The 27,791-nt window shown below is 39.7% G+C and overlaps 12 protein-coding genes across 12 annotated transcripts; 7 read left to right on the top strand and 5 right to left on the bottom strand.

Annotated features, from left to right (window-relative positions):
- Window positions 1–721: 721 nt before the first annotated feature.
- On the top strand, window positions 722–4,081 carry TDA9 (Tda9p; the record flags this gene model as incomplete). Its single annotated transcript, XM_002495542.1, has 1 exon — window positions 722–4,081. The coding sequence occupies one exon, from the start codon at window positions 722–724 to the stop codon at window positions 4,079–4,081; it is 3,360 nt and encodes a 1,119-aa protein (XP_002495587.1).
- Window positions 4,082–4,351: 270 nt separating this feature from the next.
- Window positions 4,352–5,572, top strand: DUS1 (tRNA dihydrouridine synthase; the record flags this gene model as incomplete). The annotated part of the gene is made up of 1 exon (XM_002495541.1): window positions 4,352–5,572. The coding sequence occupies one exon, from the start codon at window positions 4,352–4,354 to the stop codon at window positions 5,570–5,572; it is 1,221 nt and encodes a 406-aa protein (XP_002495586.1).
- Window positions 5,573–5,757: 185 nt separating this feature from the next.
- CFF1 (Cff1p) lies at window positions 5,758–6,417 on the top strand (the record flags this gene model as incomplete). Its single annotated transcript, XM_002495540.1, has 1 exon — window positions 5,758–6,417. One exon carries the CDS (start codon window positions 5,758–5,760, stop codon window positions 6,415–6,417), a length of 660 nt encoding a protein of 219 aa, XP_002495585.1.
- A 179-nt stretch (window positions 6,418–6,596) lies between these two features.
- On the top strand, window positions 6,597–8,954 carry VPS70 (putative zinc metalloprotease; the record flags this gene model as incomplete). The annotated part of the gene is made up of 1 exon (XM_002495539.1): window positions 6,597–8,954. One exon carries the CDS (start codon window positions 6,597–6,599, stop codon window positions 8,952–8,954), a length of 2,358 nt encoding a protein of 785 aa, XP_002495584.1.
- Window positions 8,955–9,081: 127 nt separating this feature from the next.
- CPR3 (peptidylprolyl isomerase CPR3) lies at window positions 9,082–9,639 on the top strand (the record flags this gene model as incomplete). The annotated part of the gene is made up of 1 exon (XM_002495538.1): window positions 9,082–9,639. The coding sequence occupies one exon, from the start codon at window positions 9,082–9,084 to the stop codon at window positions 9,637–9,639; it is 558 nt and encodes a 185-aa protein (XP_002495583.1).
- Window positions 9,640–9,715: 76 nt separating this feature from the next.
- ENT3 (Ent3p) lies at window positions 9,716–10,990 on the top strand (the record flags this gene model as incomplete). Its single annotated transcript, XM_002495537.1, has 1 exon — window positions 9,716–10,990. One exon carries the CDS (start codon window positions 9,716–9,718, stop codon window positions 10,988–10,990), a length of 1,275 nt encoding a protein of 424 aa, XP_002495582.1.
- A 368-nt stretch (window positions 10,991–11,358) lies between these two features.
- On the bottom strand, window positions 11,359–15,906 carry ZYRO0B14762g (uncharacterized protein; the record flags this gene model as incomplete). Its single annotated transcript, XM_002495536.1, has 1 exon — window positions 11,359–15,906. The coding sequence occupies one exon, from the start codon at window positions 15,904–15,906 to the stop codon at window positions 11,359–11,361; it is 4,548 nt and encodes a 1,515-aa protein (XP_002495581.1).
- Window positions 15,907–16,685: 779 nt separating this feature from the next.
- On the top strand, window positions 16,686–17,165 carry BET5 (TRAPP subunit BET5; the record flags this gene model as incomplete). Its single annotated transcript, XM_002495535.1, has 1 exon — window positions 16,686–17,165. One exon carries the CDS (start codon window positions 16,686–16,688, stop codon window positions 17,163–17,165), a length of 480 nt encoding a protein of 159 aa, XP_002495580.1.
- A 122-nt stretch (window positions 17,166–17,287) lies between these two features.
- WAR1 (War1p) lies at window positions 17,288–20,395 on the bottom strand (the record flags this gene model as incomplete). The annotated part of the gene is made up of 1 exon (XM_002495534.1): window positions 17,288–20,395. The coding sequence occupies one exon, from the start codon at window positions 20,393–20,395 to the stop codon at window positions 17,288–17,290; it is 3,108 nt and encodes a 1,035-aa protein (XP_002495579.1).
- Window positions 20,396–21,076: 681 nt separating this feature from the next.
- On the bottom strand, window positions 21,077–24,271 carry HMG1 (hydroxymethylglutaryl-CoA reductase (NADPH) HMG1; the record flags this gene model as incomplete). Its single annotated transcript, XM_002495533.1, has 1 exon — window positions 21,077–24,271. One exon carries the CDS (start codon window positions 24,269–24,271, stop codon window positions 21,077–21,079), a length of 3,195 nt encoding a protein of 1,064 aa, XP_002495578.1.
- Window positions 24,272–25,275: 1,004 nt separating this feature from the next.
- On the bottom strand, window positions 25,276–26,589 carry FPR3 (peptidylprolyl isomerase FPR3; the record flags this gene model as incomplete). Its single annotated transcript, XM_002495532.1, has 1 exon — window positions 25,276–26,589. The coding sequence occupies one exon, from the start codon at window positions 26,587–26,589 to the stop codon at window positions 25,276–25,278; it is 1,314 nt and encodes a 437-aa protein (XP_002495577.1).
- A 324-nt stretch (window positions 26,590–26,913) lies between these two features.
- RPL6A (60S ribosomal protein eL6) lies at window positions 26,914–27,447 on the bottom strand (the record flags this gene model as incomplete). Its single annotated transcript, XM_002495531.1, has 1 exon — window positions 26,914–27,447. The coding sequence occupies one exon, from the start codon at window positions 27,445–27,447 to the stop codon at window positions 26,914–26,916; it is 534 nt and encodes a 177-aa protein (XP_002495576.1).
- Window positions 27,448–27,791: the final 344 nt, after the last annotated feature.

Genomic DNA, 27,791 nt, shown 5'->3' with positions numbered 1-27,791 from the left:
TTCGAAACATTCTCATTTTCCTTCCATGTTCCTCCCAGTTTTGCTCCGGGGATATTCCTTCAGAGACCCATCCTTTTACTGTTTATAAAAGGGATTGTACTTGGCCTTCAAGCTGGCCTTTCCCGCAGAAGGTACCTGGAATGGTATGAATCATTGATGATTATCGCACTCCGTACCAGTCGACTATCAGACGACTAATTATTAGGAAGGTCAAAACCCAATCGCATCTCAATGACCGATACGACCACTATTATTTCCAAGAGGCGAGTCTACAACTAAATAAAAAGACAACTATATCGTCATTCCCTGACACCCCGGTCTCATGTTTTAAACTCTTTATAAGAGATCCTCCAGGGTTCTTAAAGAATGACATATTGATTTTTCCGCAAGCATATCACGATTCGTAAAACGGTCTTTGATAAAACATCAATTATACGATCGTACTGTCAAGCAGCGGAATTTTGGACAAAGTGGTTAATTTAAAATAAAATAAAGGATGGATTAAAAGAAGAGTATGTTAAACTTTAGCATTGCCCTTTTTATACCTGAAATTTTTTTTTTTTTTTTTTTTTTCCTTCCGCTTTTGTCATCGTCCAATACGTCAAAACATTGTAGCCGTTACGGATTACATGGTGCCGATGATGATGTCCATGTCCAATGGATGATGCAAAATAGTAATAATAATAGATAACTAGTGAGAAAGGACGTGAAGGGAAGGAAGATGCTGCCAAACAGAGCCGATAACGAGAAGGAAGGAGGATTCGACAACGGTATGACCGTATCGACCACCATGGATACTATATTTCAGGATTCCGGAAACGTGCCGGATGTTTCTCCATCATCAGTAGCGGTAGCGTCTTCTTCAGAGGACCAAAATTCACCATCTTTGATGTTACCGATCCCTAAGAAGTCTAGAACAATAAAGACTGATAAGCCAAGGCCATTTTTATGTTCGATATGTACAAGAGGGTTTGTCAGACAAGAACATCTGAAAAGGCATCAGAGGTCGCATACAAATGAAAAACCGTTTCTATGTGTTTTCTGCGGTAGATGTTTTGCAAGAAGAGATTTAGTTCTACGACATCAACACAAGTTACATGCAGCTCTAGTTTCAAAGACCTTAGAAGAAGATGTTATGATGGATTTTTCGGAGGCCGGAGATAATAATAGTACGAACATTAACGGCAATAATGAGCCTATGGATAAGAACATCATTAAGGTTACTGGCAATAAAGAATCAATTTTACCCACACCGAGCAATCCAATGGCGAAGACAACCGCCCAGTTAAAGAAAGCTGCTAAGCAAGCAGCTATGAACACATCAGCATCAGCATCATCAACATCATCGTCATCATCATCAACCACAAAGGAAGCAACAAGAGAACAAGCACCACCAAAGAGGCGTAAACGCCATGCGTCATTTTCAGCTTCGAGTGCATTTTCTTACGTTAACGACTCATCTTCATCACAAGTAGCCAATAGGGAGATGGAACCCCAGGAGGGACCCCATCAAGTTGGATTTTCTACACCTCAACTAACGGCTCAACAATTAATGGAAAAAGCTGTGGAATCAGGAGTTGTTGACGTAGGGTTATTGGGGTTACCGCCTGATTTTAATCTAGATGATGATTCACACACTTCACCATTGACCAATTTCCTCACATTGGGATCTGGCGGTGGTACTGGTGGGTTCGCACGTTTGGATACAGGTAGTGATTCAAACTTAATGCCATTTCAACCACAAGATCTTTTACACAATCCTCAAGAACACCAAGAACTGCAAGACCAAGAGCACCAGGAACACCAAGAACCACAGCAACACCAACAGCAACATGAATTCTTTCAAGATAGTCAGCAATGGTTACCCGATTTCATTTCAAGTGCTCAATTAGAACCCAATTTCAAAGTTAATTTGGAACATATAAACGATGTTGGATTCGCAGATGCTCCATCAACCGCAAGCGTGACACCACATTCTAATCTTTATAATCTATCGATACAACCTCAAAACTTACCTGAAAGCGTTATAGCCTCACAGAGTCCTAATTTAAGTCCCAGGAGTAATCAGAGTCCTGCAAGTAATAACACTCATAACAGTATGTCATTAGGACCTTCAGTTTCAGCACTTTTCAAATGGAGACAAAAGGATTTATTCGATGAATCTTATTCATTATTTTCATCTCCAAAGAAACCAACATCGTCGTCTCCATCGCCAGAGATTAGAGATACCTTATCTCAATATAAGAAATTTTCCAGATTGTCTTCATTTACTGAGGAATATCGTTCTAAAATCATCGCTGATAATAATTTAACTTCAAACCTTTTCCCCACGGTTGATGAACTGAACTCTTATTTGAATCTGTACCAATATGAGTTCCATCGTTATTTCCCCTTTGTTCACTTGCATTCTTTGGTGCCCACAATGGATAACTACCCATTATTACTATCGGTTAGTATGATTGGTGCATTATATGCGTTCCATTCTTCTCATGGTATGTTGCTTTCAAACATATCATGGAGATGTGTAAAGACTTATTTGGAAAATACAAGAAGTAATTACGAATCGACACCACTGTGGTTAATTCAATCTATGGTTTTACTGACATTTTTGGGAATTTTCAGTAATGACTCAAGTGTTACTAAAAGTATGAAATCACGTATAATGACGATGATCAATTTGGTTAAAATTACTAAATTGAATTTACCGCTAGAAAATTTTGAAAACCCTCCAATTGAAAGTGACCACGTCTATGATTATCAGGATAATCCAGAAATTTTATCACAGATTAGAGCTCAATACAGCAATCCGGAACAAAATCGTAAGAATTATGAATATTTTATCAAAGCGCAGGCGCGTATAAGAACATGTCATACCATTCTTTTAATCTCTAATCTGTTTACCTCTTTGGTGGGTCTCGATTGTAGTTTACACTCGATCAATTTGAAATGTGGGGTACCCTGTTATTACGACAATTTGTACCTTTGTGAAAATGTGACTGATTGGTCTGAACATTTGAAAAAATATCGATTAGTATTAGATTCTAAATTTTCCCTCATCCATTTGGCCAACGGTTGCGAAGATTATGGACATTGTTTAATGTACATTTCCACGGGCAGTCAATATTATTTTGAAAACTCCAAGGTTTCTTTCAAAACTTTACTATCAATGTTGATTTCCATTCATGAAAAGATTTATATGGAAAGATCACAATTGAGTGATGAAGATGATCTGCAAATGATTGAAGTGAAATGGAGAATGAGTTCAAGGCCAGTTATCGAATCCATGTTAAAATATTGGGAAGCGCTTTACATCAAAAATGGCGGCATACTAACAAGAAATAGAGATAATATTCCAACCATTAACGAAAGTCCTTCAATGAGACTAATCATTCCCCTACATTTATTTGCCAACATTCGGAAATGTATTAATATTTGTCCCGTTATGAATAAGGCGTGGATCAAAGATTGGAAAGGTATGAATGAAGTAGTGGACAGTTTATGTTACGATATGGAGTCTCTTAGAGAAGCTACAAACTACGCCTTGGACATTGTAGATTTTTGGGCAGATACAGTATCTGTGATGAAAAATGCTGAAAGAACAGCTTTGCGTACACCTATTTTCTCCATTACATGTATGTTTTCCTCGATTTTGATAGTATCAGAGTACATGAAGCGTGTGGAAGCATGGGCTCAAGAGTTTGATCTATCAAATCTTCATTCGCCAATAATAAATGCCTCTGATAGACTCTTATGGTTGAAGTCCGAGAAGATCCTTAAGAAGATTGAACAACATTTATTACCCACCGGTTACAATTTACAATCCTATTCAGAATTTCTCCGGGTGCAAGCCAAAGGTGCATTAGATGTGGAAGTATTAGATAACGAATTGGCTCAGAGAGCAGTACGACCAGATACTCCAATGGCCGAAACAGCTGCAGTAATTACAAGAGCAAGATTGTCGACCCGTTCTCTCTATTTAGGAGTTAGAATCTTGGGAGATGCCCCCATTTGGCCCATCGCACTACTATTTGCACACGTTTTACAAGCTAGAGCCATCTACAACGAGGACAGGAAAACCTAAGACAGAAGGACTAGTATGATAGTGATCGTAGTCGTACTTTAGTGCCGGTATCTAAAAAAATTTTTTTCTGCCATTGAAGAAAAAAAGAAAATTCGCTTCTAGTGATTGACGATGAGATAAGTTTGTAATACAAAAATATTTGTAAATAGTTTATTTTGAATCATTCTTAAGGATCTAAGCCTTAGAAAGGTTTTTCGATTCTAATCGTTCAAAATTCGTAGTATCCTACCGTTCCACAAGGTTTCCAAGACTTTCAAAGCTCTGTTCGCGATGAACGACTCGAAGAAGTTGAAAGGAAGAGAACTGTTCGAGAAAATGGGTAAGCCTACAAAGATTGTAGCCCCTATGGTTGATCAATCAGAATTAGCATGGAGAATTTTATCGAGAAAGTATGGAGCTACTTTAGCATATACACCTATGTTCCACGCAAAGCTTTTTGCAACTTCTCCCAAGTATAGAAAAGATATGTGGTGCGAAATGGATGGAGATTCCAAGATTGATAGACCATTAGTGGTGCAGTTTTGTGCAAATGATCCCGAATATTTACTACAAGCTGCTAGGTTAGTACAAGATAAATGCGATGCAGTAGATTTAAATTTAGGTTGTCCTCAAGGAATAGCGAAAAAAGGCCATTATGGATCGTTTCTCATGGAAGAGTGGGATTTGGTACACAAATTGATTAGAAATTTACATGAAAATTTGGATGTGCCGGTGACTGCCAAGATTCGTATCTTCCCAGAGAAGGAAAAATCTCTGCAATATGCAAGAACTGTTTTAGATGCAGGCGCTCAGTTTTTGACCGTACATGGACGTCTTAGAGAGCAGAAGGGTCAACAATCAGGATTAGCAGATTGGGAGACCATCAAATATTTAAGAGACAATTTACCTCCAGACACGGTTTTCTTTTCCAACGGTAATCTTCTTTATCCAAATGACATCTCTAGATGTATGGATCAAATAAATTGTGATGCAGTGATGAGTGCAGAGGGAAATTTGTACAATCCGGGAATATTCAATGCAGAGGATTCTCAGGATAAGGAAAAGGTCTTTCCCAGGGTCGATGTGATCTGTAGAGAATATTTTGAAATTGTCAAATCTTATGAATTTTCTCATGCATCAAGGACAGCAATGAAATCACATCTATTCAAAATTCTACGACCTTTTCTACCCAATCATACAGATATCAGATCATCACTAGCGTTACTAAATGCCAAGAGTTCCCTTGATGATTACGAGAATGCAGTGGTTATTCCTGTGGAAAATGTGGTGAAGTCTATATTCGAAGAAAAAGATATTGACGAAAAGGACAAAGTGGTTAAAGGTGATATCGAATTATGGGGAGGATCCTATTATACGGTACCCTACTGGAGGTGTCAACCGTATTTCAGGCCTGTTAATGGAGTCACTGCGGACAAGAGAGTAGTGGAATCCTTGAAACGCAAGGCAGAGGTCCCCCTGCAGAGCGTTCGTGAAAAGGAGGTTAAAGTATGAATCAATACATGTAGATAGAGGTAATCGGTTATAACTATACAGTAACATCTTATTCTTTTAGTTGTTAGGTCATCCTTGCGTTGAATCGTCCCTTCGACTGTCTAATCAAGCTCATCGCTTGTTCAAGATAAGCAGCACCCGACTTGACAAAAGTATTCCTACAGAACAAAGAAATCAGATAAACAATGTCTGAATTCTATTCTCCTACGATTGATGAAGCACCAGATGCTGAGATAGATCCGCCATCTTTTGTCAAATTTCCAGCTTCTGCACCTCCAACGTCATTGAGAAATGTTATCGATGAGCTGCAATTAATTGAACATGGGGAAGGGGGATTCTTTAAAGAAACTGATCGATCTCCCTTTACAATGGCAGTAGCAGAATCAGATGATCATGTCCCTATGAATTCCCAGGCTGTAGGTCCCAACATTTCCGTCACTTCAGAAATGGGGACAGTTACAAGGCGTCACTATTCTACTCTAATATATTACCTTTTGACACCATCCTCCCCCATTGGTAGAATGCATAAAAACAAGAACCGTATTATACACATTTTACAGAAGGGAAAGGGCCAATACGTGCTAATCTACCCTGATGGTAGAGTAAAATCTTTCAAAGTTGGCTTTAACCACTCTCAGGGCGAGGTATCCCATTGGGTAGTACCAGGAGGAGTATACAAGGCTAGTTTTGTGCAACCTAACGAGGAATTCTCTAACGGACTACTCATTAGTGAAGTCGTGGTTCCAGGATTTGAGTATATAGACCATAACTTCATGTCTGGCCTCGAAGAACTTCAAAAATTGGTGGGAGAAGATAGAGCAGAACAATTAAAGTTTTTAATTTGATCTGAGAAGGTGCAAATAGTGTTTGATGAGCTTCTATAAGGCCTTGAGCGGCAACTAGTATATGTCACGTGTGTATACGGCACTATCACGATGAAGGAAACAAAGAGCTCTAGTTAACGTACTATATTTAAACACCTTACAAGGGAGTAATCATTGAATAAGAGGCAGATTATCTAGTAATGAGTGGGAATGCTGGTGATGATAATATGGAGAGCAGTGTGCATTTAGCAGTACCGATTCCCTTTGGTGGTGAAGAGCAGCCGTTGTTAATGGATGGTCGTTCTGCTGGAGGAGTCTCGAGACACAGGAGTAATACAATCTCGAGTATTATGAGTGGATATGAGGTAGTTAAGGAATACTTCGATAAGAAAAAATTTGTTTATTTGCTGTTAGCCAGTCTAACGGTCTATTGTGCCTTTTTAGCGGCGTTTGCACCAAGAACTTCTTTGGTTAGAGACATTAGACGAATCAATTCTTCTAAGATCACTGAAGCTGAAGTTTATCGAATCTTTTTAGATACAATGCATGAGCACAATGGTGCTCAAGATCATCTGAGGAACTATACACATCAAGGACACAACATAGGAGATCAAAATTCGTTGGAATATACGGTGAATCAGTTTAAACAGATGGGGTTTGAACCAAAACTTGAAAAATACTATCCATGGATTAACAAACCTGTGCACACCGGTGTGACTCTCTACAGGAAAGAAGAAATTGCATTTGAAGCTACCATGATGGAAGATTGTGTTCAGGATGACCCAACTAGTTGTAGTAAAGACCGAATCCAAGGATACCATGCGTACTCCTCCAACGGCGAAGTTAGAGCTCAATATGTCTTTTGCAACTATGGAACTTTACCTGATTATCTCAAACTTCTTGACGCAGGAATAGATATTGAAGATAAAATCCATATAATACGGATTGGACCCATTTCTCAGGGATTACAAGTAAGAAATGCAGAGCTATATGGTGCATCAGGTGTTATCACTTATACCGATCCTCATGATGATGGTACAGTCACAGCTAAACATGGATTTTTAACGTATCCTGAGGGACCCGCCAGAAATCCTAGTAGCATTAAGCGCGGCTCAGTAGCATTCCTTACAGATTTTAACGGTGATCCAACGACCCCAGGTTATCCATCCAAATACCCTGCGATGGAAAGGTTGTCTCCAGCTGGCAAGATTCCTACCATTCCCTCAGTACCTATGAGCGCTAAAGAGGTTGCCCCCCTTTTGCGTGAGTTGAATGGATATGGTGTGCAAATAGGTAACGCTGGTGATGTCGAAGGATTCGATTATTCAACTGGACCCTCGCCTGATGGGGTTGAAATCCTTTTGCAAAACGAACAAGATTATCAAACCGTGGAGATTACCAACGTTGTAGTGGAAATTCCCGGTATTTTCCAAGAATACGATATAATCATTGGCAATCACAGAGATTCTTGGGGAGTTGGCGGCGCAGGCGTATCCAACTCAGGCAGTGCCATTTTGTTAGAGACAGCTAGAGGTTTCAGTCAGCTTTTAAAACGTGGTTGGAAACCCTTCAAACCGATAAAGTTGATCAGCTGGGATGGTGGCTCACCAGGAATGCTAGGGTCCGCAGAACACGCTGAAGAACACGCTCAAATTATTAAAAAACACTCACTAGCGTATTTGAGTTTGGATTCAGCCATTAGTGGTACTCAGTTTCACTGTGAGATGAATCCCTTATTATACGAGATCATTCGGAAGGCCGCCAAGTACACAAGCTTCAAAATGGAAGATTGGACCCTCTTCGATGAATGGAGGTCTATATCAAATCTCACAGGCGAAGATTTATCGGTGGAGACAGATTTAGCGCCCTTCCAGTATCATCTAGGTATACCATCATCTTCATGCCGATTTCAAAACAACGGTTCAGGCGACCCCATACTAGCTTCAAATTCTAATTATGATACTTTTACGTGGATGGAAACTCAGCTGGATCCAGATTACAAAATGCATAACACTTTGGCGGTACTCACAGGCCTCACCACCCTAATGCTGAGTGAGAAGGAATTAATCTCCTTCAGGACGCAGCCGTATTTTGCCAAGATACAAACTCATTTCGGAAAATACCATAAGCGATTAATATCAATTTTTCCCTATGACAGACAACTGCTTCGCTTGGCTAAGACAGTCTCTGATCTTTTACAATCTCTAGAAACTAGTGAATCTCAACTATTTGACGATGAAAACGCACTTTTGAATAGCCAGTTGATACAGGATTATCCCGGGTGGCTTTTCTACAAAAAAATTTCGCTATATATTCGTCTGTTAAGGGCAAATAGCAAATTGAAACAATTGGATCAGTTATTCCTCACAAAACGAGGTCTCGAAGATCGCCCCTGGATGAAGCATTCGCTTTTCGCTCCCGATACACAACTAGGACTTCAAGAAACTATCTTACCTTCCATAAATGATGCACTACAGGATTATGACCGTGAGAAAGCCATAGAATGGCTGGTTATGCTGCTCAATCAATTTCATAACGTCAAGTCTCTGATGGAATGATACGAAGTGTTGATGTTCACATCCGTACACCACATGCTCCATCAACAATTATAAAATTTCAGTGGGCGAAATTTCATTAGGCTCAACTCTGTTCCGTTATAGGGAGGGATTCACAAGACAATCAACAATGTTCAAGCGTTCTTTGATTCAACAAACTCGTCTATTTTCCAGCACTAGATCCCAATTGGGCAGTAAAGTGTTTTTCGACCCTGCCGTCAACGGCCAAAAGGTCGGAAGAATTGAATTTGAACTTTATGATGACATTGTTCCAAAGACTGCCACTAACTTTAAGGCACTATGTACCCATGAAAAGGGGTTCGGTTACAAGGGTGTTCCATTCCACAGAATCATTCCTCAGTTCATGCTACAAGGAGGTGACACCGATTTAGCCGGTGGTTTCGGTGGTAAATCCATTTACGGTGCTAAATTTGCAGATGAGAACTTTTCCATCAAACACACTAAACCAGGACTTTTGTCTATGGCTAATGCTGGACCCAACACCAATGGCTCCCAATTTTTCATCACTACAGTTCCATGCCCTTGGTTAGATGGTCGTCATGTCGTCTTTGGTGAAGTCACTAAGGGAATGGATGTCGTTAAGCAATTGGAATCTCTAGGAACGATGTCAGGTAGACCAAAGGCTCAGATTGTGATTGAAGATGCTGGCGAATTGAAGGATAACTGAAAATAGTCATGAATTAGTTGATATTATTCACTTACTGCTTATATAGTGTCGTTCATAACGAAGGCCGTTTTTCAATATGATTCAAACCACGACACAGGCTAACTTAATAAATAGAACTCCCCTTTCTGAACCTTTCAACAGTTATATAATAATCAATTGGGGGGGATTTTTAGATCAAGAGATGAGTTTAGAAGATACTTTATCCAATGTATCACTTTATGATGCCAAGAAGTATTTTAGAAAGGCTCAAAATGTAGTCTTTAACTATACAGAGATGGAAGCTAAGGTACGTGAAGCTACTAATAATGAACCATGGGGGACATCATCGACGTTAATGGAATATATTGCCCAAGGAACCTATAACTTAAGAGAGAGGGAAGAAATTTTGGGCATGATCTTCAGAAGATTTACGGAGAAGACAGCAAATGAGTGGAGACAGATTTATAAAGCTCTACAACTTTTGGAATATTTGATAAAACATGGTTCTGAAAGATTTATCGATGATACTAGATGTAGTATAAGTTTGCTTAAAATGTTAGAGTCTTTCCACTACGTAGACTCTCAAGGGAGAGATCAGGGTATCAATGTGAGAACCAGAGCAAAGGCCCTTACTGAACTACTAGGAGATGATAATAAGATCAGAGCTGAGAGGAAAAAGGCAAGAGAAACTTCTAAAAAATACAAGGGTGTTGCAGGTGGTAGCGCAGGCGTTGGTAATAAGCCATTTTTAGCAGGTAGAAGGAAGGGTATAAGCGTAAGTGCTGATTACGATACAGATAATGATGATGATGATGATGATGACGATGACGGGCTTGATGACGAAGAAGAAGAAGAAGAAGTAGAGGAGGCTAGCACCGAGGAGTTATCTCCGGCACCCATAGGGGAAAATTTGCTAGACAGCTCAAGAGATGATGATAACGAGTTTGGTGAATTCCAATATGCACCTCCCGTTGATGCAAACTTGCTAGCAACAACGAATGATGCATTTGGTACTTTTAACAGTAATGCTGCGCCTGTTACGATACCTGCAGTTACACCTGCAGTGACACAAACAGTCACGCCTGCCATTGCAGCTGAACCAAAGAAACTGGATCCTTTTAGTTCGCTATTCTCTAGCGCCAAAGAGAATACAAATGAACCGTTACCAACAAACCCCAAGCCAACTCCAAAATCAGAGCCACAGACCCAGCAACATGAGTTAACAGACGAAACCGCTGCAGAGAACAAGACAAGCGATACTAACAATGATGATGATCTCTTCGGAGATTTGAAAGCCGCAGATGCTGGAAACGAAGACTCAAAGAAAGATACGACTGCTAATACCGGTGAGGTGGATTTACTAAGCTTTTGAATATGAAAGCATAAATTGTAGTAAAAAAAAGCAGAACGATGCTTGTATAGAAGTTGTCGAACTTTCCACATGATACGAATAGTCTTCAAACAGATGAGATTACAAATAACTAGAAAGCCTCAGGAACAGGCATGAATTTAATGATCTATATATACGTATCTCAGCTTTTGAGCATAGGAATCGCGTGCTAAAACCTCTAACCGCTAACACAAGGAAAACCAGTCGAAAACAAAACATATGAAAAACGATAATAATAAAAAAAAAAAGAAGGAAGGGTATTAAAAGTCTTTATATTAATTATTATATCAATCAGTCTATTCAATCCTGTTACTATTTTACAGAAAAATTTTGATCTGGATTTATCGAGCTTACTGGCGCTTGATAATCCTCTTAATGAATAAGAATGGATTAAAACTTCTTAGACCTCTCACAGAGAAGATATAATAGACGCCCACCATAGCAAATAGGTTGAAGATGATATAAGCCCAGTAAAATCCAAAGTTTCTCCAAATATTCCCGTAGGAAACACCTCTTTGTGACAAATATTCGTCGCCAACAGATACTTGACAGTAAGCGCAATTAGAAGTTGCATCAGGATTGGCAATGTAACCTTGACTGCGCTTTAAGAAAGTATGCATGTATTCACCACAAGTCTTACCTTGAGGTGGGTCAAAATAGTTGAGTTCCTTCTTCTTGCAAACCACTGGTTTTTTGTGTAACACAATGGCTACCAAATTTTGAATGAAATAGGTATAAGGGGAAGCCTTCCACATGAAGGTCCAAAATCCAGGCATCAAACTCATAGGTTGTGTCACACCACAAAATTGAATCATCATAGATAGAATTAACCCCATGATAACGTTCGCGGATGGTAAATTAGGAGCCATATAAAGAATCATGAGACCCAAACCCACATAGAACAATTGGAACATGATGCAGTAGTTCAAGAAGAAAACTGCTGATCTGGAAGCTTCAAACCAAACTCTTAATGGGAAATAGAAAGCACAGAAAAACATGGTAGAGAATAATATATGATACGGAATTTCTGCCAAATATTGAGTTAGAAGCAACAGTGACCAGTGGAACATATTGGATTTGGATTCACGAACTTCAAATAATGAACGAGAAGCTAACGCTCTTGCCTGAATTTGTTTCATGGAAGGTGCGGAGACAATAACTGATACGAATGCGGCGAACAGGGTATCTTGTAAGCCTACATAACTTTTACCAGGATTGTAAAAAGTCCAACCGATATAAAGACCAGACATGATTTGTAACATAAATTTGGAAAAAATGTAACGTAAATCTCTGTAAAGCGTGAGATTTGTTCTCATCCACACATATTTGAATTGGTAAAAATAATTGGTAGCATATTTGGAACTCTTTTCACCAACTTCACCGACATCGAAATCTTGAGTAGATAATTCTTGTATCCACTCAGCTACTTTCTGATCTGTCGCTCTACACTCTTCAGATCTCTGCCAAATCTCGTGCCAATCTTCCTTGACAGAAGCCGTAGCGCCTGCACCAATGGCCTCTAAGACATATTCAGCAGGATTTTCCCTTTGTTCACAATGTCTAGCACCATTTCTCTCAAAGTAATCTAGCACAATAGAAGAATTTTCACCAATGTCACCAAAGTACACAGTTTGTCCACCTTTTTTCAACAATAATAGCCTATCAAATTGTTCGAACAAAGTAGCAGAAGGTTGATGGATGGTACAAAGAATACATTGTCCAGCTTTAGCAATTCTTCTCAAAAGTTGAACAATGGCCCATGAAGATTGAGAATCTAAGCCTGAAGTTGGTTCATCAAGGAAAAGCAAAAGGTCAGGCTTAGCTACCAACTCCACACCAATTGATAATTTCTTTCTTTGTTCCACATTCAAACCTGCGCCTAGGCCACCAACTAGAGCATCACCGTATTCCTCCATATCCAACAACTTCATAACAGTCTCTGCATCTGCAACTTTCTCCGCGTCAGGAATGCTTTGAGGTCTTCTCAAACGAGCTGAAAAAACCAAGGATTCTCTAACTGTCATTTCAGCAATGTGAATATCTTGTTGTTGCACATAACCGGTTCTTCTTTCAAAACTGCTATCTACTGGTTTACCATTGATTGACATATCACCCGTCACTATACCAACGTTGGCACGTTTAGCCAAAGTGTTTAATAAAGTAGTTTTACCTGCACCAGATTCACCCATTAAAGCTGTCATGGTCCCTGGCGCAACATAACCAGTAACATTATCCAAAAGAATCTTTTCAGTGCCCTGATATGGAATCACATAACGAACATCCTGCCAAATAAAAACACCTTTACTACCAAATCCCTCAATGGCTCCGGAATTTTGCTCATCATTACGAGTAACATCACTACTGTTACTAGATATTTTTTCCCTTACTTCCTGCATGTTCATTTGATCCATAGCTTCTAGGTCTTGCGCAGTGTTCTTTTGCTTATCAAGAGATCTTCTAGCGCCTTTCTTAAAGATTAGAGCTTCACCACCACTTGTCACTGGACGTTTAATCTCTGTTATAATTGCTTTAACCGCAACGTAACCGATTAAAAAGGCGAACATAATACCCAAGTTTCTCCATACGTGCCAATATTTGTATGTATATTGAGCATACAAATAATCGTCACCCAAAACCCAGGACTGTCCCTTTTTAGATCCAATAAATGCACAAACTCTATGCGAATCTGTAACATTTTCATAACCAGGACCTGATGGGACTAGTGATCCTGAACCACATGACATATGTCTACCGTGAAATTCAGCTTCAAGCATAGCTTCAAAAGCATATCTGATTGGCAACACATAGGAAATCCATTTGAACCAAGGATGCATGTTGGGCAATTGAATCATATAGGTGGAATACATCGAAAGGGAAAACATGATCAAACCTGAAATGGAACTTGCCTGTGCAATATCATCACATGCAGCTGCAATAAAATCAAATAATGCATAGATACATTCAGTACACATGGCAAGGAACAAATAAATTCTGAAGAAAGTAGCAGCAGTTCTATTCAAACCGGACAGGAAAAAAAGAATAATAATGAAAAGGGTTAGACCAATTAGTCGGAAAGGTGTACCAGAGAAAGTAGAACCTAGGGCTTCAGCTGCAGGATGGTACAATGAATATGTCTTATGCTTTTGTAAAATGGGTCTATGATCAAAAGAAATGTTTGCTAAACCCATCAAAGAGTAATACAATAGGGAAAAGTAGAGAACACCACCACGAGAAAAAGCTCCTGCTGTTGAAGATGGTGAATTGTAAAAGGCAGAACCTGTAATAAAAGCTTGAATGACAGCAGCCACAACGTTAATAACGGTATAAGCCTTATTACCATAAATTCTTTGAAGTCCTCTAACAGTACAAAGTCTAACTTGTTCAGGAAATGAAATGGTATAATAGGATTTGTTTCTGGAAAATTTAGATTTTTCAGCCTTCATAGTAGCAGAAAAGAATTGTTGTGTTGCATCAGAATTAACCTTAGCGTTGTACTCTTGAACTTCCTTCCTTAGTTCAGTAAACTCTGGAGATTGCAACCAATAGTCTTCAAATTCCTCTGCAGTACGTGGAACTTTATTTTCAAAACCTGAACGAATCTTATGGTACCCGTTAGGATCAGTTAATGCAGTTAAGAATTCTGCGGTTGCTTGTCTAGGTGGGCATAAGTACCCCATTCTGGCAAAATAATCCTTTGCATCTTTTGTAGATCCGTAGTAAATCTGTCTACCACTGTGCAAGACCGTAACTTTATCAAAAGTTTCATAAATGTTTTCACTTGCCTGATAAATTGTAACAAAGGCTGTAGACCTCAACAAATTTGTCATGATACGGATAGCTTGTGCATATTCCAACGCAGTGGATGCATCTAAACCTCTTGTAGCATTATCCCAACTATAAACAGTACCTCTAGCCGCTAAGGCCTCTGCAATGGAAACCCTTTTTCTTTCACCACCGGAAACACCACGTACAAAATCGTTACCAACTTTAGTATCATAGGTATGAGTTAGGCCAAAAATGGTTGCATACAGATCACGTGTAGCACGGATATGCTCTTTCCTAGAGACGTTGTTAACTCTAACCGCTGGTGTCTTACACGCAATGGCAAAATCTAAAGTCTGTTTGACCGTCAAAAAGGGGAAATGCACATCTAACTCGGGATTGTAGATAACATCGCTCTTATAATTTTTCATCATAACATTCTGTGGAATTCCGTCGTATAAAATTTCACCATCGACACCACCGGCAAACTGATCAGTCACCCCGGCTGCAGTTTTTAGAAAGGATGAACATCCTGAACCTGGTCTACCCAAAACTAAAATCATTTCCCCTGGCTTTGCCAAAACGTTTATATTTTGAAGAATCTTCCTCATACGTTGATGTCTTTTCTTGTAGATAGCTCTTACGATGGTATAGGGCAGCAATACGAGATCTGCAAACGTCGAACCTTCTAGAGACGTAGTATCAATACCGGTTGCCGATACGTCTTCCATAGTCACACCTGTTTTTCTGAAATCGATATTTTGTGAATTAGCATCCTTTACAAAATGGCGTAAGATCCTTTCTGCATTGAATCCATCTTCATCATCTCCCGATGGTAAATCTAACGATCCATCCGATAGTCTATGCTTTGAAAGTGTTCTCGCTAAAGACTGAACTTTAGAAGTAACCTCAGGAGAAAACTGCGAACCTTGACCATTGCTCCTATTCCTCGTCAACATTTCATGTAATTTACCACCATCCTCATTATTAAGAGCGTTCTGTTGAGGGGCTCTCTCTACTCTATCCGTCTCAACGCCAGTACCATCGGCATTTGCAGTGATACCAACAACACTATTGTCCTCATAGGAGATAGGCGTTGCCGAATCTGCTTCATCACTAGCCATTCCCTTTTCCATTCTTTCGAAATTACTTAAACCACAACACCAACGATGAAAACGAAAATTAGCATTAACCGGCTAACTATTTTATGTCAGAAGAAGATCAGTGAAAGGGGAACGGCTATTGTAAAAATACTTCTTCTTTAAATACAGCCTTAAAATAAATACGATGACCTGCTATCGCCGTATATCTGCCCTAAACCAAAACAATCCTCGAAAACTGTTATTTCCATCATTGTCGGAAATCGGAAGGATACTTAGGTTGCCTTAATCAGCATTACCCGATCAAGTAATACCGAGTTTGAGACCCCAGGGGCTATTAATTCCGATTAACTACGTACTTTGTTACCAGTTACCCCGGTGTTTATCTCCGTGAGATGCTTCCGAGAATTTTCGGCAAAAATAAGTGAGGAAGGAAGGAATCTTCCGAAGTGAAACTTTCTCGAATTTGACTTTAGCAACCTCTTACCTGTTTGGGAACGAAGGTTGCAACGGTCGCTTGTTTTCGGCGGCTAATACGACTAAGGGAGGATTGGATAAGGACACTCGTATCACACGATCCTTCATTGTCTCCCTATTCGAATCCCGGAAGATGCATTGGTTTGTTTTTTTCGTTTTGTTTTTGGTATCCCTATATACGAATATTGGATTCAAGATGGATAATGATAATACTGGATGACCTCCGAACGTTTAAACTGATCCGTCTATAGAACAATAAATATGGAGTAGTTTTTATTGCATTTTGGTATAATTTAGGTTAGTATTGGTTTTGGGTTGAGTTTTGAATTGATTTATCCATGGCAATTTATTCATTTTGGATATTCGATAAACATTGTAATTGTATCTTTGATAGAGAATGGACTCTAATATCTAATAGTGCAAGTGGCACTATAAATTCAAAGCAAACTGAAGAAACTGCAAAATTACTTTATGGTATGATATATTCGTTGCGTTCAGTGACTCAAAAGCTGTCTAGAGATGATACGGCTAATGACGTTAGAAGCATATCAATTGGTAAATATAGAATCCATACTTATTGTACGGCATCAGGACTTTGGTTTGTACTACTATCGGATTACAAGCAGGCATCCTATGCGCACGTTTTACAATACATCCATTCGCACATCTATGTGAAATACGTAACCCACAACATTTTATCACCTTATGATTTTGCAGCGAATGAAAACGAAACTAGAGGTCAAGGATTTAGGAAAATTGGTAATAGGAATTTCATATCATCATTAGAAGCCTTCTTAGCACCTATGATTGCACAATGACATCAACTAATTTTATCATTACTTTTACATCTCGTTGAAATAACATAACCATTTATAGAATGTAATCAGTATGTGAAGAAAACAAAAAAAAAAAAAAAAAAAAAAAGGTAATGCTTTAAATTTTAAAGGTCGTTTGAGAAAATATCTGTCCAAAATTCGTCGTTCAATGCATTGAACCCCAATATTATTGAATCGACATCCGTTAAATAGTCATTAATGTTTCCACTTGAAGTAGCAGATGGTGGTTGTATATCAGGAGAATTTGAGCTAACCTTATCGTGGGAAGACGTTGTTGGAAGCCCCATACGGTTATCAAACTCTTGATTGTTAGAGGTCTGGGACGGCGAAATCATGTCTGTGTTAGTAATAGCCGGATATGCGGTGTTTAATATAACATTATTTGGATCAGGTAGATTACTGGGCGGCTCCATGATCCCTGTCGTAGTTTTTGTATTTGTTGTTGCTTTTGTTGGTACCTCTGTTGAACCTGTCGTGAAAGTACGTGAAGTTTCATCAGATTTGATCTCGTTAGTGGTAGATGATCGTCTAATATCGCTAGAATTAACCAATGCCTTCACCTTATTACCGTAGGTTTGTACGAAAAGAGCCACCACATACCGCAATTTGTAGAGGAAATTATTAAAGATGAAAATATTTGAGCTCTCTTCTAACAATTTGGAAACTTCCGTCACAAGAAAAACAGCATCTTCAGTAGAGTGTTGAAACTGTTGGAATGCAGGTAGCGCCATAGCTGAATATCTTAATTTTAAAAGAAGCATACCCACGGTGTATATTATTCGGGATGAATGGAACAATGGTAACGAAGCTACGAGCTTGGGTGTTAGTTTAACGAATTCTCCTAACGTTCGAGCACAAAAATCATAGCATCTTAAGAACGCATCACTAATATTTGCAGGCAATGGCCCTATACCAAATTTAGTTGGCATCTTTTCAATATAACTGTCAATGATGTATTGGTATAGGTATGCTTCCACTGAATAGAAATAAGCTATCACTCTGTGACGATCTTCAGGAATTTCTTTGAATAGCTCACTTAGGTCGTACTTGAATTTTGATATCAGATGATCAAGATGTGTCTGAGTAGGTTCGCACTCCTTACTATAAGGTAGATCCACTGCACTGTGTTCATGAAGATTGATATGAATTCTCTCCAATATATGGTTTAACCGGGCAAAAACCACCAAAGTTTTATCATCATCATTAAAAGCATTGTTTTCACCTAACATCCTTTTACAAATATTTGAGCATGCTTGTTCTATGGTGGGCGACCAACGCGCCTTGATAGATTGTCTTAGGAAAATGGAAATATTCAATGAAGAGATATAAACCAATAGGATCAAGCGCGCACCATCTTCGTATTGATCTAATGGTGCCGTTATTGGATGTTGTGTGGAACTAGGATCTTCTTCAAGGAACATACCGAAGGCACGGTGCATAAATGTAGGGCCCATTTCTTTAGCCAAACAGACGCATACGTAATTAAAAATATGATACCTCGCCTTATGGGCCCATTCTGGAAAATTGTACCAAAAGCATAGCGTTAGTAAAGATTCGATTAATTCAATGGATTTGTTATTCGCCTTGAAGATTTGATCTGTTATTAGGTCCAATAGGAAAGAATCCAATTTCATATTGGTCTCCTTATTTGAATTCTCTTGCGTCATCATACCAGACACACATGACATTATGGTAGAGAAAAGTATAGGCTTATTACGTCTCAATTGATCTGCATTTATATCTGCTGAAAGGCTGATAAAGGGTAAGTTAACTTTGGGTACCACATCATGCAAGAAAATTTGAAGACGAACTTCAGCCTCATCCGGGAGGATTACACCTAGTGATACAGGATCTGAAGACGAAGTGATCGACATAGTACTCTGTATTAAGGTATCCCATTGTTTACTCAAAGAGTTTAGCGATGAAGATATCTGGCCTATTTTGTCCTTTTGATTGGTTAACAGGTCGTGTAATTGGCCCTTAAAGAGAGAATTCCTTCTTTTAAGAGACGATGCTGGTTCTTCTTTCGCAACCCCACTTTTCTCATCTATACCCCTTCGATTTGGAAGTAATCCACTACCACTTCCATCAGTAGAGTTTTTATCGTTATTGTTGGTGATATTACCACTGTTTGCTGTCACTACATTACCGACAGTAGAAGAGCCGCCGGTACTAGAATTTAAGTCGCGAGCACCACCGTTGTCACCGTCAGTGTTGTTTACTGAAGTAGGGTCCTGCATTGAAATTGTTGAAGCCATATTTCCTGGCATTTCCCCCAACTGATGATTACCAAGTAGGACACTAGGCATCGATACCGCCGGAGCTCCATTTGCATTTAACATAATGGGGACTCCGCCGGCAAACCCACTGGGATATCCGCTTGTATAACCAGCGGGATATCCGCTTGGAATTCCACTTGAAAACCCACCTTGATATCCACCTGGGTACGCACTTGCAGCTGAGGCAGCAGCCATTGATGCAGCGGCCGCAGTAGCTGATGTGGATGGGGCATTAAAACCGGTTGGTGTGTCTATTGGTGTCGGTGTATGGGACTGACTGGACCACGTTTCAGAGATTGGATGTTGATCATTTTGTAAAATATCATGAGAGTAGGGACGACGGTGTATGGAATTGTTATTATTACTAACAGATATTGGATATTCCTTTCTGAACCCACCGCCAACATCATGTCCATTACGAAGATCTAATTTTGGTGAAGTACTTGAAGGTGAAGAAAGAGGAGAACCACGGCGCTTTCTCTTTCTAGTTCTCTTTGACAAATCGAATCTGCACAATTTACCATTTTTTAAACAACGTATGCAAGGTTTTCTGTAAATATCATTAAAATCAGACGGAACACATTTTTGCTTTAGTGAGTGACAGCTTATGCATGCAAATGAATTCCTTTTCAATTTACCGCCTTCGCTTGTCTCCATTTGAGTTGGTTCTATAATTCTTGGATCGTGCGCTGCAGCACCCTTAATCAATGTGCAGGCACGAACATTGACGCGACCTGGTTGTTCATTATCCCCAACTATTACACCTTCCTCATTTACATTAATTGCAGAGCTGTCACTATCCCTGCTCTGCATTCCACCAGTATTATTATTATTCTTGTTACTATTACCAATATCACTACCAATACCACTACTACTACCACTAAATGCGGGAAGAAGCGTGCCAGACAAACCTCCTTCGCCACCTGAACTCATCTTAATATGCTGGGTTTGTCAATGTTGTTCAGAGTCTCAAGCGGCTTTTTTGGTCCACTTATTGAAAGACTGTTCATACCTTAGTCTCATTTAGTGAGCCAAGACTGGCAATTGTTAACTCTGTTCGCAGTTAGAATTTTCTACTCCGATGTGAAAAAAGAAAAGAGAACAAAAAAAAAACCGACTTTCTTAAGGGAAATTTTCTCAGTGCCCTGCATGAAATATATCGTGTGATGCTACCTCGTTTTCATATGATCGACGAGTCGAGCGTAACCATGGTAAAAGTGCTGGGCGGTTGTATTACACTAGCATTTATCGGTGCGGACACACATGAGCCGCTGGAACCCCGAAAAGTACAACCACAGTTGGGAAAACAGTTGAAAGAAGGGACAGCTATTATATATCCACGCATAGACATATTTACCACCGCAACTGTTGTGAAACAGAAGTTTTGATAATGCTTCAACCATTATCATAGCAATAACCCTACGGTACAAAGTAGTCGAGAGATTGAGGGTCTAAAGCTGTCTGTAATGTTTGTAGTTTTATTCGCATGCGTGCGGCGTTGGAAGTATGAATCTGTTCGCACCACACGGCCATATGAAAGAAAGGAAAAAAAGGTGTATCATTTATTCTTATAGAATTACATGTATGTGACGAGAGTAGGATTAATTCCTACCACTAAGATTTTATGCAGGTAACGGATCCTTCCTTAAGCCTTTGAATGTTAGGATCCTGCTTAGTTGGTTCTGCAGTAGTAATTCCAGGTGAAGGAGCGGCGTTAGTTTTTCCACGGTTATGGGTCATGTGACTTTGTACCAGGTGACCAGCCGCTAAGGCAGCACACAATGACAATTCACCAGCCATTACGGCACAAGCAACGATTCTAGCTAATTGGCGTGCATTAGAACCAGGTTCAGTTGGGTGTGGACCTCTAACACCCAGGAGATCTAGCATTGCACCTTGAGGTTCCAAAATTGTTCCACCACCAATGGTACCGACTTCAATAGATGGCATTGACACGGATATACGGAGATCACCATCAATTTCTTTCATTAAGGTCATACAACTTGAGCCTTCAACACTTTGAGCAGGATCTTGACCTAGTGCTAAAAAGACGGCAGTGACTAAATTGGCAGCATGTGCGTTGAATCCACCAATAGAACCGGCCATGGCGGATCCAACTAGATTTTTGGCGATGTTTAATTCTACCAATGCACTAACATCACTTTTCAAAACCTTTCTGACAATATCGCCTGGAATTGTGGCTTCAGCGACAACAGATTTACCACGACCTTCGATCCAATTGATGGCAGCTGCCTTTTTATCAGTACAGTAGTTACCCGAGACGGAAACAATTTCCATATCTTCCCAACCGAATTCATTAGCAATCTGTTGTAAGGAGAACTCAACACCCTTAGAAATCATGTTCATACCCATGGCATCACCTGTAGTTGTTCTAAAACGAACAAATAGGAGATCACCGGCTAAAGCAGTTTGGACATGTTGTAAACGAGCAAAACGTGAAGTAGAGTTGAAAGCCTTCTTAACTTTGGCTTGACCTTCTTCACTATCAAGCCAAATCTTACATGCACCACTTCTTGCCAATGATGGGAATCTAATACAGGGGCCTCTTGTCATACCGTCCTTGGTTAAAACCGTTGTAGCCCCACCTCCTGCGTTAATGGCTTTACAACCACGCATGGCGGATGCCACTAAACAACCTTCCGTAGTTGCCATTGGGATATGGTAAGAAACATTGTCGATAACCAATGGACCAATGACACCTACTGGTAAGGGCATGTAACCAACGACGTTTTCACAACAAGCTCCATAGACGCGATCGTAATCGTAGTGCTTATAGGGTAAACGTTCGGTACTTAAAACAGGTGCCTCTGCCAAAACTGCTAAGGCTCTACGGCGAACTGCAACAGCACGAGTTGTGTCGCCTAACTGCTTCTCCAATGCATAGAGAGGCAATTTACCATTGACCACTAGCGAGGCCACCTCATTGTTTTTTAGATGGCGAACGTTACCCTCCTTCATGGCTTGCTCCAATTCCTGCAAGGGTCTCTTGGAGATCAATTGTCTATCACCATTACCATCAGTAGCCTTTCCATTCCCGTCTTCTTCTTCGTCTTCTTCTTCGTTGGTGCTTACCGTAGCACTACCTGGTTCAGTGAGATCGGTCACATTTGCCGGTAGACGTTCGAGGGAACCAGTTTCAGGCTTAGCTGAGGAAGCTTTCTTTCTATCCTTTGTCTTTTTAGTGAATTCATCTGTAGCATAGTTAGAGTGGATCTTGGCTGCATTCAAAAGGTAGATGTTAATGGAAGCGCTAATGATGAATGCGAAGAAAACCACTTTGCTAATAAGACGGTCACGGATAGAAACACTTAAATAACGAATCAATAGCACAATGATATCTTCCACATGTTGATATGCCTTTTTAGGTGTATAGTACTGGACGGGGGCCACTGAAATGACAAGGTTCTCACGGATTTGGGCTCCACTTTGGTTAGCTCTGATAAATTCTGGTAAATGGGTGGCAGATGAACCAGAGTACAAAGATGCAAAAGTTTCAGATCCCCATCTACCACCAAATTTATGGAGGAAGTGGTAAAAAACAACGGCTCCACACAAAATTACTACAGGTAATTTAGCCCTACCGAATGAACCATTAGATTGAAGAATGGAATCTTTAGATTCCATACCATAGATCAAATCAGCAGTTTTAGGGACTACGCCTTCTTCTTCTAAAGTTTGTTTGATAATGGTAGATCTGTAAATGATGTTAATATCCATCTTTAAGGCTAAAACTGCACAAAAGAAGGTGGAAGTCATTAGCAATTCATAGATTAGAATCAAGGTGGAAAAGATGCAAAAATTGGATAGCGCCTCTAAGTGCATAGCATAGATGGAACAGCCGATAAATGCAACAATACCTAACAAGTGATCCTGTAAAAGACGAGCGCCTTCGGTAGACATCGCATCGGAAATGGCTTTATCAGTATTGACTTTTCTAGAAAGGCCAACTTTGTCAAAACATTGTAGAGTGTATGCTGCCAGTTTAACTTTATGTTTAAATCCTACCATGACTGCAACAAATGGTAAACCTTCAATGAGCGACAATGCTGTTACAGGTTTATTGATAAGACATTGTGTAGTGTACAGCGCCAGGAAAAGTGAACATGAAGAACTGAAGATGGCTCCTAAGCCCAACCAGAATTTGGATCCCACTTTGGCCATATCCTTGAATAAACCTCCGATAGTGTAAAGCATTATTAAATATGCGGCACCAATGATGAAAATATCAGTAGGTTCAGACTCGCTTATCCTCTGTCTTAAATTTTCCATAATGGATAAAAACGCATTTAGAACTTCATAAATTTTAGTTCTGTAATTACTCAATCTCCAGAAAGTACCATCACTGGATAAATATTCCATTTGAATAACTGGATCCTCTGTGAGGACAAATTTATTATTACCATCGTCATAAAGCAAATGATCTAAGTAGGGAAGTGGTATAGAAGCATTAGTGCTTTCAAAATCCAAGTTGAAGAGGTAATAATGTTCATCCTTGGAATGTGACAATGCTTCTTCTGCAGATAATAATGACCAGCCTTCCCTTGCTGGATCCTTGTAATAATGGGTACATTCTTTGAAAAGCTGCTCTGCATTAGGGTTTTCTGGATAGAATAGGGCAGTGGAGTTCAATTGCAGTTCAGAAAAAAAAAATTGCATTACTGATAGATATGCCACCGCTGATACCAATAACGATGTTAGAATAACATGAATAGGACGTTTGGCGGAAAACCTAGACAGAAACGCCAAAGGTTTAGCCAACTTTTCCAGCTGCTTGAAAACTAATGGCATGGTGGATAGCTCTTATTTCTGACCCAAGCTCAAAACCAATTGAGTTTCAAACACGCTGAAGGACCGAGTAAATTCTTGTAATTCAGAAGGTTCAAAGCTTTCCAAACAATCCAAACAAATTTCAAAACTGTTTGGGCTTCTCTTAACGACTGAGACGAAAACAAAAAAAATTAAAAAAAAGAAACGAAGAAAATATAGCTTCTACTTTTTTGTTCCTTCTTTCTATATTACTTTCTTGTAATATTTCGGCCTTTGATGGCGTGTAGCGTTTGTCAAAACACTTGACTTTAGTTTGTCAATTCTTCGAAGTCTCGGAATCAAAGCAACCACTCTGAAGTCCGTAATTTACTTCTCACTTGGACTATTTTTTTTTCCCTTCTTTTCAACAAATATGGCGTGTTGGCCTTTTTTCACCGTTAATATTATTATTTTAAATTTTTTCCTTTTACTCGTCAGGTGTCTTACCGTGATATTTTATTTTGGCGTATAAACCGTCCAAAATGTGCTCGTAATCCGTGACGCTTCTTTGTTATGGTGCCGCTTTAGGATAGACGAGTGATTAGAACGTCTCGTACGTGGGCGGTTAGTGGTTGATCTTGTTTCTTGGTGATGTGATGGGTAATACCAGTTACTTTTTGGTCCACTAAAACACTCCTTGAGTCTTTAAACGCCGTGTGCTCCTACGTTACACGTGGGCGGCTAACCAAAAGAATATAATAATTAGAGTCTGTGCGACTCGAAAGCGAACAAATCTGGCCTATCTAAGCCTACTGACAAACTGCTATAACAGAAGAGCTAGCTGTTTTCTTCTCTAGTTGATACATGAAAAAAATGATCTGTAGAAAAGAAAGATTGATTGAATCTTCGCTCTTCTTTTATACCTGCCGTGTTCAGAAAAAAAGGGAGTAAAGGATAGATAACAACGATATCGGCGGTTAATTAACTAGATATACAATCGAATATGTATCTGTGCATATATTATATAAGTAAACTTATGGATTGATCTATTTCAAAGAAACTAATTTAACATCGAAAGTTAGCTCAGAATTGGCTGGAAGACCAGGTAGAGCCTGTTTACCGTAAGCGTATGGGGCAGGAATTACAATTCTACGTTCACCGCCAACGGCCATACCGGCAACACCAATATCCCAGCCCTTGATCACTTCACCAACACCTAATTTGAAAACAAAAGGTTTACCGCTAGTGTTCTTGTCAAAGACTTTGCCGTTCTTTAGTTTACCGATGTATCTCATACCCACTTTGGACCCTCTCTTAGCTTGTGCACCTTTACCAACGGTACGATCTTCAATGACAACACCACCTTCCAATGCCTTGGTCTTAGGTTTCTTGGTAGGACCTTCTTCCAAGTCCTTCTTGAATTCTACTTTCTTTTCCTTCTTATCTTTCTTAGCATCTTTCTTTGGTTCTTCTGCAGGTTGTTTCTTTTCGGTTTCCTTCTTATCCTTCTTAGCTTTTTTGGAATCAGTTTGTTCAGATTCTTGAGTTACCTCTTGCTTCCTCTTTTTGTTCTTCTTGCTTTGATCTTCTTGATCGATTAACTCTTCAATACGGCTTTCTACATCACTAGCGTCTTCCAAGTCGTCTAATTCATCATTGATAACTTCATCTTCATCTGGAGTTAAATCATATTCATCACTATCTTCCTCTTCCTCATCATCATGGTGATGGTGATGGTGATGATGATGCTCATCTTCTTCATCTTCTTCATCACTTTCACTTAAGAAAGGTGCGTCGAATGGATGTTTAATGTAGTTACCAGAAACCGTGATTCCGTAAGAACCGGTGACCACAAATTGGACTTCTTCTTCAGGAGCGATGGTCAAGTCTAAGGATTGTTGGTACTGGGTTTCAGGAGATAATGTGACCAAAACGTATTCTTCGAATTCTTCATCATCTTCGAATTCGCTGCCTTCTTCAGAGTCGTCTTCTTGAATGTCATCTTCATCTTCGGATTCAGATTCAGATTCTTCCTTCTTACCTTTTAAAGCCTTTTTATTCTCTTGCTTTTTGCCCTTCTTGGTGTCTTTTTCTTCCTCTTCTTCCTCTTCTTCTTCATCATCCTCTTCTTCTTCGTCTTCATCTTCAGAATCACCTAGAATGTCACCATCAGAATCGTAGTCTGGGTTTCTCTTAATGATTCTCAAGGTGGAGGGAGACTTATCGTCATCATAAGAGTCAGGATTCATAGCGGCCATTGTTAAACGGATAGTGACGGGTCTTGTCGCATCAATAGCTGGTACAGGAGTGTATGGCTCCACATTTAGATTGTAAGTGGCAATTGGTAGCAGATCAGACATGTTGTTATTGATATTATTATCTTCTTTCAGTTCAATCAGCGATGAGCTTGGATGAGGTTAGGTCAATGGAAAATTTTACTTTTTATATGTGTACATATATATATATTTATATATGCATCAAGACAGTGAAAAAAAATGGAAAAAGAAAAGAAACCTGCGATGAGCTGCGATGAGCTTCGATGAGCTTCAAAAGAAGAAAGGCCTAAAGAGGCAAATTAATTAATCCATTTCCAATGAAAAGTGATTACACCTCGAGTAATGAGAGATTCGTTTGTGTACAGATTTTTAAATTCTTTATGAGACAAAATTATTATATAGTTGAGCTTAGAACTTCAACAAGTGTGGTCTTTCACCGGAGTTCAAAGAGAAGGAAGCGGCCAAGTATTGCTTCAACAATGGGGTCTTCTTGATTTGAGTCAAAAGGGCCTTGTCAACAACCTTTTGGTCTTCCACACGTTCAGCCTTAACTTCTTTAGTTTGTTGTTCAGGGAACAAGTTAGCTTCCTTCTTTTGCTTCTTGTTCAACTTTTCTTCTCTAGCGAAGTATTCAGCATCGAATTTTTCCACGTTAACACCATCAAGAGCGACTCTGGTGGAGGTGGCAATCACATAACGTGGGTTAACTCTTCTCAATGGAACACCGTTAACCTTGAATGGACCAGAGATCAAAAGGGTGTTGTCCTTCAAGTTCTTCAAATAGACAACTCTCTTACCTCTGAAACGGCCAGATAATAGAATCAAAACAGTACCTGGGACCAAAGATGCACGCAACTTTTGAGGACGAGCGGTCTTTCTGGTCTTCTTTGGAACTGGAGCGTTCTCAGAGGGGAACCACTTTGGGACTCTTTGAGCAGTCATTTCGTTGGTTGTCTATTGCTAGGCTGTGAAAGAGATCCTTAAGCCAATATGCCTTTCAATAGATTCGGTACCTACCTTAACGTTCAATCTGTATTTTCTTCAAACAGTTTGGAATTTTCCAAACCGTCGCCGTGTGGGTCATCGTAGCATCAGCGCGTGGGTAGGTCTCTGTGCGTGGGGTCTCAGAGACTGCCCGCTGGACGGAATGCGTTACCAGGAGCTCCGTCTACCCTCTCCGTCTACCAGTGATTCCCTCACTGTTCGAGCAAACAATCCAGGCGGAGGTATCAGCCTAGAGTTAGGCCGACGTATCGGCTCGCGTAGTCCCCTCTGCGAAAGAGCCT

Source organism: Zygosaccharomyces rouxii, assembly GCF_000026365.1.
Source record: "Zygosaccharomyces rouxii strain CBS732 chromosome B complete sequence".
Lineage (NCBI taxonomy): Eukaryota > Fungi > Ascomycota > Saccharomycetes > Saccharomycetales > Saccharomycetaceae > Zygosaccharomyces > Zygosaccharomyces rouxii.
This window is presented reverse-complemented; position numbering and strand designations above follow the sequence as displayed.